This window comes from Larimichthys crocea, chromosome VI, assembly GCF_000972845.2.
Source record: "Larimichthys crocea isolate SSNF chromosome VI, L_crocea_2.0, whole genome shotgun sequence".
Lineage (NCBI taxonomy): Eukaryota > Metazoa > Chordata > Actinopteri > Sciaenidae > Larimichthys > Larimichthys crocea.
The window spans coordinates 12,539,716-12,551,900 of NC_040016.1; the positions used below are offsets into that span (position 1 = coordinate 12,539,716).

The 12,185-nt window shown below is 38.3% G+C and overlaps 2 protein-coding genes across 3 annotated transcripts in view; both read right to left on the bottom strand.

Annotated features, from left to right (window-relative positions):
- Positions 1-904: 904 nt before the first annotated feature.
- zmynd10 (zinc finger, MYND-type containing 10) lies at positions 905-5,674 on the bottom strand. Of its 2 annotated transcripts, XM_019262933.2 has the most exons (12): positions 5,524-5,674; positions 3,780-3,888; positions 3,500-3,616; positions 3,357-3,410; positions 3,064-3,216; positions 2,859-2,947; positions 2,455-2,549; positions 2,186-2,358; positions 1,637-1,762; positions 1,435-1,556; positions 1,213-1,338; positions 905-1,088 (listed from the first exon to the last, which is right to left on the bottom strand). In XM_019262933.2, exons 1-12 carry the CDS (start codon positions 5,610-5,612, stop codon positions 986-988), a joined length of 1,356 nt encoding a protein of 451 aa, XP_019118478.2. In that variant the 5' UTR covers positions 5,613-5,674; the 3' UTR covers positions 905-985. The 2 variants fall into 2 exon arrangements, with proteins under 2 accessions (XP_019118478.2, XP_027135388.1); XM_027279587.1 differs by lacking the exon at positions 3,780-3,888 and having other exon boundaries at positions 5,524-5,633.
- Positions 5,675-6,476: 802 nt separating this feature from the next.
- The window catches only part of nprl2 (NPR2 like, GATOR1 complex subunit), a 7,976-nt gene continuing 2,267 nt past the window's right edge, over positions 6,477-12,185 (bottom strand). Inside the window, exons 6-12 of the mRNA XM_027278811.1 lie at positions 10,842-10,978; positions 8,916-9,013; positions 8,633-8,669; positions 8,234-8,327; positions 8,027-8,144; positions 6,880-7,022; positions 6,477-6,774 (exon numbers count right to left, since the gene is read on the bottom strand). Coding sequence (XP_027134612.1) covers positions 6,707-6,774; positions 6,880-7,022; positions 8,027-8,144; positions 8,234-8,327; positions 8,633-8,669; positions 8,916-9,013; positions 10,842-10,978 — 695 coding nt within the window. The 3' untranslated portion in view covers positions 6,477-6,706. The remainder of the gene's footprint in view (positions 6,775-6,879; positions 7,023-8,026; positions 8,145-8,233; positions 8,328-8,632; positions 8,670-8,915; positions 9,014-10,841; positions 10,979-12,185) is intronic.

Here is a 12,185-nt window from a genome sequence, read left to right on the forward strand (position 1 = left end):
CCGGAATGTTTTCACATAGGGGGTGCTTCTGAGTCCGGAGCGCAGCTGAGTGGGCGTGCAGAGTCGTCCACCCTTTTCCAGCCACTGTCTCAAAGTATGATGGATCTGGCTTTTATTTGTCACAGCACTAAAAGCAAAACTACAACATATATATAAATAAACTTCAAGACTAAAAATATTTATGATGCTTGAACCCAGCCAACCTTACTGACAGGTCAACAATCCAACACTGAAGGGTAAAGTCTGAACTGAACATGCAGGAATATCCCCAGATTCTTTAGAAATAAGTAAATATTAGGTTTACAGTACAGATAAACGCCCTTTTAACCATTTGTGCTGTTGGTGTATGATTTATCTGGTTTTATCTTGTTGTCATATTGTGAAAATCAAGTTTATTTATCTAATTATTCATAGACATTTCCACACTTAGCTCCCTTGTATTGTTTGTTTGTATGTGTAGTATGTTACTGAGTTTTGTGTATGTGATGCTGTTACCTCAGTGGGATAAATAAAATTCTTCTGAATGTCGTTACTTTGAACACCTACAAGCATTTGTTCTTAACGGCCCAGTGTGTAAGATTTAGGAGTATAATATATAGTAATCACCTTAAAATGAGCTCTTTATACCTACAGTGAGTGCAGAGTCCACCATGTTTAACCACCAGTTTCTTTTTTACAGTAGCCCAGAACAGACAAACCAAACACTGATCTAGATATGACCTTTTGCTTTTTATGTGAATTTTGCAGCCATAGTTTTTCCTGCCACTAAATGCTACACACTGGACCTTTAATATTACTGGGTGTGAAGACAACGCATAGGACGTTTTTAAAGCATTTTTATTTGTTAACATAGGAACAGACATTACAGTCAGGAACAACAAAATTCTGTAAAAGATGCAAGATGCATAAACTTTTTTCCTACTTAAAATACACAGGAATCCAAATCTGCCACCTGTCCTTAACATGTGCTTCAGCAGTCTCTCTCTTAGCTGTTGATGGTCTGGTCCCTCTGGATCGTCTCTGAGGCCTCTGTACCCATAAGCTGGCAGGCTTTCTTGTGTTTAGGCCAGTGCTTCACCTGACATTCTCTGAAAACCAATAAGATAAACAAGATTTTACATCACGTCGTTCAGCTTCCAGGGTGTCATGAGGCGTTTCAAAGCTCATGAGGGTATCATGAGGCTGCTGGACTCATATCTATGTAAGTCTTACCTGTGACAGTACCATTCTCCCTGACATCGAGAACATCTCTTTGCAGCCTCTTTCCCACAGGATCCACACTTTGGCTTCTCGGGAAGTAAACTCTCCATCACATTCAAGTTGTACGTCTGGGCCAACCTGGTAAAAAAAAAAACAACACCTTGATAATACTCAATGCAAACAGATTCTCTGTGCCTTCAGTACTCACACCTGTGTAATACTGAAAAGTATTACCTCTGTGCCTGTAGCCTCAGCTCACTTTCAGATGGGTTGAACGTTTCTTTGACTTGATACTTTGCTATTGCCTTCCACTTCCCAGAATTTTCTCTCACAATGTGGTTCCACATTTCCGGGATCTGTACATAAAGCAAAGCTAAGGTAAACACACAGGGGCACAGTGAGGAGTAGAGATAAGTGTGCATGTGTGTTTGTGTACCTGTTCCAAAATTAGCTCTTTTTTTGGAGGGCCTGGGTCTGTAACAGCAAGATGAGCCAGGTAACGCTGCAGGTCCACCAGATTTGGCAGCTGATCAATCAACACCTCTGTCAAGAAACTCCGGAGCTGAGGCACAAGAAGTCCACAAATAATACAGCAACTACAACAACATCAGAATTTTCTACAATGAGCTAAACAGAGTGCATCTGAGAAAAAAATGTGATTACAGGAAGATGCACAAGGCCCTCTGCTTATATAATTAATGCAACAGGAAGAGGATGAGAAAGCATATAATAGGAGGAAACATCTTAGTCAAAACAACCCTTGGAAACCGAATCTGTGTTTTAACAAGTTGGAGGACAATGATCTGGCACTCACCACTTCCTAATCTTAAGTTTACAGAAAATATACAGCAGCAGGAGGAGGAGGATGAGGAGGAGGAAGAGTTGACTGGTATGATTTAAAATCAGGCTACACATTAATAATTCAACTCTGAAGATAAAGGACTGATGAAAACTGATAACACTGTCAACATTGCGCACAGTATACCTTTAGAAGCTGGCTCTTGTTGAAACTGTTGAAGTCATATTTTCTTTGGCAGTCCTCCTTTAACAGCAGGTTGTAAAGGGAAATCCAGACCTGACCGTCTAGTTTTGTCATCTTTAAACGGTCCTCAACAGGAATCTTCTGCCATCTGCTATTTATGTACTTTTCCACCTGACCTTCAGTAGGAGACAGAGACGAGACGGTTGAATAAAAGGTCACCCATTAGATGAAAGCAAATTCAAGGCACATTTGATATGCGAGAGGTGTCGTACCTTCCCTGCAGCGACTCCAAGGGCAGCAGTCAATCAGCTGAACCAGTACGCAAGGCACGTTATGGGTGCATAGCAAGCGATTGATAACGCTGATGCTGTAAAGAAAAAATACTCTCCTGTTAGCTGTAGATGTAAAATAACTGATAAATTAATAAATGGTCAGTTAACAGAAAACCAATTGGCTAATCTGATCTGATATTTGATGAATAGTCCATCTTCAAGATAATTTCAGTTTGTCAAATTTGAAAATTTAGACTTTTTTCTGATTCACATTGTTGTAAATTTAATATCTGTGGCATTTGAATTGTTGTTCATATAAATGTTTAAGATACTGACCCCGCAGGTCATATTTTTCCCCACAATTTAGACTTAAACATACCGTAAAAAAAATAATTTCGCCATACCTCTCGGTGTGATCTGTGATGTAGCGCAAGACAGAGACGGCCTTCAGGGAGATTTCAAACTCCAGTGCAGCATTCTGCGTCTGCAGCTCCTTCATCATGTGAAAAAAAGGAGGTGACTGATCGATTTTAAAGGTAATAAAGACTCCTCTGTACTAGTCTGAACAATCAAACCAACAAAAGCAGCATGTATATCAGACTTTCGTACCTCTATAGAGGATACAACTGCTTTCTCTGTTTCTCTGCGCTGGTCATGAGTTGTTACGTCCCCCCTGGTCGCTTTGCTGGCCAGCAGGGTGAGCTTGCGATGGCAGTAATCCACCAAGTCGAGGACAGAGTCATAGGCTGCCTCACATGACTCCTGTGCAACACATAAAACTCTTTTAACATATCATATATCAGACACAAAGAGCCTAAACTGAGCATGTTCGTGCTTTAACACATATAAGATATGCTGCAGATTAATAAAATGTAGGGGTATGTATTTGTGTATGCACTGACCTTATGAAACATTATCGTTTCAAGCAGGTTTATGATCGTGGCTTCATGGTGGATCTATAAGAAGAAGACATTAAAGGATAGATGAAATCATTACGAGTGCTGCAAGCTGATCAGCATCATGTCACATCTGGCTTCACACTCACCACCATGTAAAGATTAAATGTGTTCTTGGGATTAAAATCCTGCAGCTGACATAAGATGGGGAACACTTTTTGCTTCCACACTTCGACAAGGATCATTTCATGGACCAGAACAGGTATCTTAAGACGAAGGGGAAAAGAACAGAACACACTGTAGATAAAAGCTAGTTTTAATGTGTTTATTGTGCTGTCATAGGTGGCTTTAAATAACAAGAGAACTCTTTCGCAGGGCTTGTCTAATTGCCACAAATATTTTAACACCATGCAGAAATGTAGCAATCACCTTTCCGTATGATACCAGGAGCTCTTTGACAAACTCATCATGCACGGCAGAAGCACTCAGTATCGCCTGCATGTTAAGTTTCTCGATGTACTCATGCTGTCTGAACCACCTGTCAACACACAAAGGTCATCTGTGATGGTCTGCTTACTGTCACTAGAGTCAGAACTAACACAGAGAAGCATCATTCAGTTTCTATGCACTACAAACATGAAATAATAACAATGATGATGATAACTGTATTCATATAGCACCTTTAAAAACTCAGTTTATAAAGCGCGTTGACAGACAAGCACATACCAAGACAACATCACATAAAAGTAAGTCCATAAAAATGTGTTTGAAGAAGTGACTGATTCTGTAAGCCTTATCTCCTCAGGCAGGTTGCTCCAAAGTCGAGGGCACGAGTCTGATGGCGAAAGCACGGTCACCTTTAGTTTTAATCCTCAACTTTGAAGCAGCCAGAACTGGCTCATATCGAGGTTAACATCTCTACTATGTAACCTGGAGCCAGACTAAGGCGTGCTTTGGAAGTAATCAGTAAAATCTTAAAATCAAACTCTGAATCAAACAGGAAGCCAGCGGAGAGCTCAGACACTCAGTTTGCTGTTGTTGCTATATAAATGATCTTGCCTTGTTCTTACCCTGTTGCCCATAAAGTTGGAATAAAATATTTTAACCTCTTCTCATGAGATGTGATTTATTCTTGATACATAAAGTGTATCTTCTCAAAACGTTATTAATCAATCTCTTCTGTAATAGTGAATTAAATCAACCACTAGAGACACACAAAGCTCCCCCATCCTTAACATAACATACCAGATCCTTTTGTCTTTGTAACTTGTGATGCCTAGACCTTTTCTTTGCAAAGAAGATTAAACCTTGTCAGCCGGCAGAAGCAGAGAAATTTCCACAACACTTCCAAACCGTGAAAATTAAACCACAATTAACCTGATGTGTATAAATATGAATAAAAAGAGGAATGTGTCTGAAAACCTGACTTATTCCAACGTTATGGGTAACAGTGTATATACATGACATAAAAATATCTGTTTTTACAGGGCAGTAGCAGTTATACCTCACACAAACTGCAAACAACAGCTAGGTCATAATTTACAATTTACAGTGACTGCACATTTCTCCTTTCTTACTTTGCACAAATCAACACTGCCAATTTGCTGTATATACCTATGTACAATATATTTTATTTACTATTGCTATTTTGATAATTTATTATGTATAGTTTGCTCTTTATATTTGTATTCTTATGTTGTCTATTGTCACTAATGCTGCTGCTGCACTTGTAATTTCCCAGCTTGGGATAAATAAAGTATCTATCTATCTATCTATCTATCTATCTATCTATCTATCTATCTATCTATCTATCTATCTGCAGACAACAAGAACAAGCTACAACTTTCATGCAAGTCTGACTCCAGACCTAATTTTACTGTAAATCCAGCAAATGTAATCATTGTAGGAGTGCTATGACTGATGAAATATACAATTTCATTTCATTTGTTAAATTTGTACTGTAGCTTCTTCTGTTGTTTTGACAAACAACAAGCTTCCTGCCAGTGTACACAGTAATTAAAATTAGCTCCACATTTACCAAAACGATGCACACACAATAATGCATCAATAACTCTAACATCTCTTTCATTTCTTTTACTTCTGATCACAAACACGTGCTGCACGGTGCACCCCGTGTACTTAACTAAACTCAGGTGAAGCGTCATCATCTCACCTGGCAGAGCCCACATCCCTGAGGGAGAAAGTTTCCAGACTTTGAACAAAACCTTCAGCCTCGACAGGCAGAATCACCGACGTGTCCATTTGTGTCAGGGGAACAACAAGCTATCAATAAAAAAACAAAGATGAACTTCACTCTCTCTTCAGTCAAGTCTCCTCTCGAGTCAAGTGGTGTTAGCGATACTCTCCGTTTACAGCTGTTGTCATGGTTACTGTAAACCAAGCGCTCACCCTGCAGCAGTACGTCCCTGCCGCCAGAGAGGGGCGGTGCACCTTCAGGTAAAAAAACAAAGAGATAGCTGGGCAGTAAAGTGTTTAAATTCAAGTATTCAAGGATTCAAGGAGTTTTATTTGTCATTACAACACATGTAAACATGGGATGAAACGAAATTGGCTTCCCCTGGTCCCGGAGCAGCCCAATATCAAATATAAAATAAAATATAAAATAAAATAAAATGAACAGTGATGAAAGTGAAAGACATTACAGGGAAGTATTAGTACCAAAATGTGCTTATAGCTTCAAAAGTCAAACTATTTACAAGCATTTTCCTGTTTAATGTACTGCTGGGTACACTTTCAGTGTGGGGCTTGCATGTTCTCCCCATGTCTGCATGGGCTCCCTATAGACAAACAACCATCCACATCTACTGCAACATATTATATAGTTATATGTTATTTTGTATTATATAGTTGATTTATATAATGGGAAAGAGTATCTAGACAAACAACCATTCACATATACTGCAACATATTATATAGTTATGTTATTTTGTATTATATAGTTGATTTATATAATGGGAAAGTAGTATCTAGATAAATAGATATAGCTATGACAGTGTGGCATATTTTATAAGCTCATCATCTTGATTTGTAACGCGACTAAATGTAGTGGTGTAAAAAGTACATTTAAATGTGAATTGAAGACATTAAAACACATCAGTTAAGTACAAGTCACTTAAATCTGTACAGTAATCTCTTTTATTAATCAGATTTATATACAATATTAATAAATATCACATTCCTCACTTGATCTAAATAGTATGTATGTCAGTTCTTGATATTAGTTTAACAAAAAAAACTATCTAACTTATAAAAATGACAAAATACTGCTTTCATTCCTTGCTAAAGGCATCTTTGGTAGAGGCATCTCTGTATCTTTCAGTCTCTGTCTCGTCGCATCATTTCCAGCACACAACGATGTTGGGATCATTTTCCAAACGTTCGTCCAACTCCTGGTAACTGATACCTGTAAAAATGATATACAATATTGTAAGCGGAGTTGTTTTTCAGGAAAATCAGTCATGAGTCATGCTAAACAAACAGAGAGATCAAAGAGCTTTAAAAAACCTGCCTGTTTTGCAGCAGATCTCATCATAACTATGACAACCGGTGTAGAGTCGAGGCAGCCTGCTCCTCTCATCACGGATGACCTTCACCGGATATTTCTGCAGCCGTCGAATAAGAGACTTCATCAGTCCAAACTGGATCAACCTCCTGAACGGCAACAAATGACATGACACACGCGTAAATAAATGTCACTCTTAAAACTGTTTTGGTAAAAGATTGGTCTCCCCGGTTTTATAACATGTTTGTTGAAAACCATAAGGAAAACTCTGATAGTGAAAGGCAGGAGTGGATACGAGACATACAAGAAGATATTTCACTCAGTGAATAGAGTAAAATATTCTTAAAAACACACACTCAAACCATCAACACTCGATTGAGAATGATACAATTTAATTTCGATAATGCAAACATACATTTTAAATGAAATACATTTGATCCTAATATACTTAAACTATGCTATAAGTGTAACAGTTACCAGGGTACATTATATCACCGTTTACGGAAATGTGAAGGGATTCAAAAATTTTGGAGCTCAGTGATGAGGTATATCTCTCAGATCACATTACGTTATGTATTTTGGGCATTTATCCAGATGACTGTACTTTATCCTGTAAGGAAAGAAAAATGGTCGACCTCTGTTTACTAAAGGCCAAACGCTGTATTGCATTGTGCAATGTTGGTTACCCTTCTTTTAACCACTGGTTAACTAACTTAACATCAAGTTTGGCTCTTGAGAAACTATCCTGTATTGTTAAAAAGAGGGCTTCTGAATTTCACAACATTTGAACACTATTTCTGGCACTGTTAAGGAATGGCGATTTGGAGGAGGCAGTGGGAGAATTGTTGTTGTAACCTAATATTCACTGCACAGTAATTTGTTGGCAAATTAGTGCAGTTGAATTTTTTTATTTAATTAATTTATTTTTATTATTTATTTTTTGCTATCTACATTTATTTAATTATTCATTTATTTTTGTCCTTTTCAGTATTATTAATATTTTAATTATTATTTTCATCACTGCCATATGTTTAGGATGTTTTAAACTGTTGGATGTTGTTGTATTAACACACACAAAAAAAATGTCACTCTGACTTGACTTTCAAAGAATCATTTAGTCTTTTCATGAACTGATAAAGCGACTGATGCCGACCTTTCGTCAACCCTTTGAAGCTGCTGTGAGTAGCGAGAACAAAGGTCCCGCACTGTGGTTCCTGGACTCAGGCCGCAGTACAGCTGGAACACATCTCGCAGACTGGCACGCTTCTGACCTGACAGACAATCCGAAAATACAATCACAGAATGAAAGAAAGATAATAACGCTCACATGACAACAATCCTTTATTTGACCGTTATTTACCCTGCTTGGTGACGTAGCTGAGGCACTCCTCCTGGATGGACTTGTCATCCATGAGGCTCTGGACTTTGGGGGTGGTGCAGTACACGTTGGAATACTGGACGGAGGTAAAACAGCACGAGACGATCAACAAACTAAACACGCGTATAAGTAAGAAAAAGTCATAATAATTTGAGATTTTAATAAAAAGGTGAGAGCAGTCTGTGAGGTTCATTGTTGATGGAAAGGTTTCACTAATAATGATGTTTTTGCTTAAACTAAAACAAAACAAAAAATAGATTTTTCTATAAAATATTATGGCTTTTTTTTTTTCTCTTTTTTACTCTTAAAATCACAGTAATAGATGCACAGTTGCAGTGAAGTAAAACCAATGTGTTCTGCTGTGTGAGTTTAGTTTAGTACCTGGAATATAGACACCAAGGTCACAACACCATAATACCTGTGAAGACAAAAGAAAGATTCAAGTGCAACACACCGACGGAGTCATGAAGTGTGGCATTATTTGGAAATTAAAAAAAAAAAAGCAAATGTGATGAAATTGTTGCCTTTCTGAAAAGCTAACACGCATCAGCACAGAGAAATAGAAACAGAAGAGAGGCTTATGTGGATGAGGGTGTTTTGACATGTGTCGGACGCCGCTGAGCTGGTGTGTGTTTGTGGCCTTTAATCGCCGAGATGTACTCACAAGAGATTCTGCACAGCGATGCGGACCAGATTCAGCTCTACGTCCGCCTCAGCAGAGATTTTTTGGATGTGTCTAAATCCATCAATGTAGGGCAGGATCTGCAGCAAAGAAAAGACGGCACGACATTACTGGCTTGTACTAGGATTCATGAATTAGCAATGACGCATTATTGAATGAAAACATGGCACCTTGACCTTCACTCACTAATGCCCCCTTTCCATTTATAAAATAATGGATGTGGTATACACCTTTTGTATATCATTTAAAACTCATGGTTGTCTGGTGTGTGTCCAAAGGGAAATAAATGAATGCTGCTTGCATCAGTTATATCTAAAATAGAAAGTATTCCTTCAGTAAAGAGCAAAGAACAGCACTGAACGCTTCCCTCTATGTTTTCTTCCTCCCACTGACTTCGGTAGAAGTTTGACTAGGTTACTTGGTACTTATTAATTTGATTTGTTAATGTTCGCCCGTGATAGACGGAGACACAAAGTTCATGCGATTACCTGGACAGTATCTTTTTGAAAGTGTGTACGCTTTTCTAAACAGTTTTCAATGACAACCCCACAGATTGTTCTGTGTAAAATCCACCTGGCATCAGGCTATTTAGTGTTATAGCAGCCAAAATGTGTGCATATAGTTTGTGTTGTTTATTTGTTTAAATCACACCTTTACTTACGGTAACTGGCACAAACTTTTACCTGGTGGCAGTTTGGACAAAGAGGGTAACAGGCTCTGGTATTTTCTGTTGACCGTGTCGCTTTTTATTATCACGTTTCACTACTTATTATCATGTCAGCACCTATCTCATTTCATAACCTATAGTTTAGTTCGTCATGTTATGCCAATTTAAGTTTGTTGTTACTATTTCGGTTAATAAACATCATAAAACTTGACCAGGGATTTTTTTTGGACGGTAACACATCACAGTAGGAGACTACTCAGCCTCGTAGCGGCCATGTTAATGTAAAGTTGCTGCTACAAGCGTGGCAAATTTCCCCCAGAAAATATGGCGGGTATGTTAAACGTATGGCTGTTAATGGGACCATTGGTAGCCTATCATTTTAAATAAGAATTGGAAAATGTAAATTTACAGTTGTGAGGTCATAAAATCAATGGTCTGTTTATCGTCATCTCTTTTTTAATGATTTATTTATTACATTTTCAACAAAACAGAACAAAACAAAAATAAATAAATGAAGAGTGCTAGACGTAGGTCCTCAAACATGTCATGGTAAGAAAATGTTTAAATTCAAATTGTGACCTTAGAATCAAATCAAATCAAATCAAATCGTGTATTTTAAGAATCATGACAACTCGTACACTAATGACATTTGCTGCCATGAAGGATTGATGATGCATGGCAATTTTAATATAATCCAATACACTTTTCAAATGCAGCAAATATCTTCTCATGGTCGGATACCTCCCATCTATGTGAGTGTGTGTGTGTGTGTGTGTGTGTGTGTGTGTGTGTGTACTGGAAACAATCCGGTGTTTGTACACAGTCCTAACTCTGTAAATAGGACATTGCCACACAACACTTGTCATTCCAGCCATGATTTATGTGCTAGGTACTGTTAAAGCTGCCAATGGTCATTCAGCTTGTGTTCTAGTAGCATACCGAGATATGCTGTTGTTGTGATGTTAGCTATAGTAGCAGGACAGTTGTGAGCATTGCCGATGTGACAGCTCTGGGAAAACAGCCTCTGCAATCTTTCTGCAAGTTAGCTGCACAGCAGTGACGTTCAGTGACGTTTTGCAAACCCACAGCCTAGATAACATTTGTTAAATTACTTGCCGTGTTGAACTATATCACAGTATCCGTCATGGTATTCTCCAGAATCACCTTTAATCGCTGATCTTTCTCAGAATTGCGCCACTTGACTTATGATAACGTCTCCTGATATCAGTCACAAGGCCTACCTGTTGAGTAGTGAGATCCCACTGAGATTTGATAAAATGGTCTTTGCACAGCGTGAAGACGGGCACATCATACTCCTGCACGATCGGAGGATCCTTTCGCAGTTGGATCAGCTTCAGGTGGATCGTGTTGGAATCATCTACCACAGACAGACAAACAACAGAACAGACAAAGAGACTAGATTAAAGATTAGATTATCATGACAAATCACAGTTAGAAGTCACTACTGTGCTTTTTGACAAAAAAAGTCAGTCAAAAATAAATAAAAGTACTAGTAATAGTTATGTTTGGCCTTTTGAATAATCAATATAATTATTCTAAATATTATTTTCCATAAAATAATACATTTGACATTGAATACTTGCACATGTTACTGCTGTGTCTTGGCATCCTATTTATCTGCTAATAAAATATCACTGAATTCAATCTGTGCACTGTGAGCTCAGCCACTTTTGGTGCTGCTACAATAATATCTTCAAACAAACAAACTGAGTATCTGAACAAGATGTTTTATCACTTTCTTAACACACTTTTATAGCCATTGACTAAATCAGGGCTGTTTCCTGTAGTGCACACACACACATTTCACCACCACTTTCAGGATGGACGTTAAAGACACAGATGACTGTTTGCCCAGATTACACACAGTAACACACAAAATAATACCAATAGGTAATGTGCAGGCTCCTGTGGCATTAAGTTCTTCCAACAGGGTCGACAGATGGGTAAAAGTTTCTGCTTGCCTCCTCGTTTGATATAAAGCCACTCTCCAGCTGCAACACATCAAAGCAAAAGAATTATGATCATCTCTGAGTTGTGTTATTACTGCATACAAATATCAAATCAGTGTAACAAGTACAGATCACACCTCCAGAGTTGTGAGGTACCCAGACAGCTTCTGACAATCGGCTCCAAGGGCACACGTGTTCGTCTGGGCGTCACAAACGAGGCCGAGGTTAAACAGGAGAGCGTTTCGGCTGTACTTTTTATGTTCAATGCACACAGGACACCCGATTACTTCTTTCCCATGGCAGTGCTAAAAAAAAAATATAAAGGCACAGAGGATTAGAGCATAAAAAAATAAAACAAACACAGTTTATCAAAATAAATCTGATCAAAGGGAGAGGAGAGTAAGGTTACATACACTGTTATCAATTTGTTCTGCAGCTCTGGCTTGGGATGATATAACTTGAACTGTGTCAAAGACTCCCGTGAAATGTATTCCTCTGGACCGTGCAGGAAGGACAGAGTGGATACGCATGATAAAATGCAACCTATAGGATACACCAAGAGGATTATTACTTTTCACCTCAAATGTCAATACGACAAGAATAATAGAGGGATTA

What these genes read in the sequence shown, in the direction of transcription:
- zmynd10 (XM_019262933.2), bottom strand. Translation starts at nt 5,612, where the DNA reads ATGGACACGTCGGTGATTCTGCCTGTCGAGGCTGAAGGTTTTGTTCAA. An exon ending in ATCACAGATCACACCGAGAG is followed by an intron (nt 2,550 to 2,858) that starts GTATGGCGAAAT and finishes TTTTCTTTACAG; the next exon opens with CATCAGCGTTATCAATCGCT. An exon ending in TTGGAGTCGCTGCAGGGAAG is followed by an intron (nt 2,359 to 2,454) that starts GTACGACACCTC and finishes CTCCTACTGAAG; the next exon opens with GTCAGGTGGAAAAGTACATA.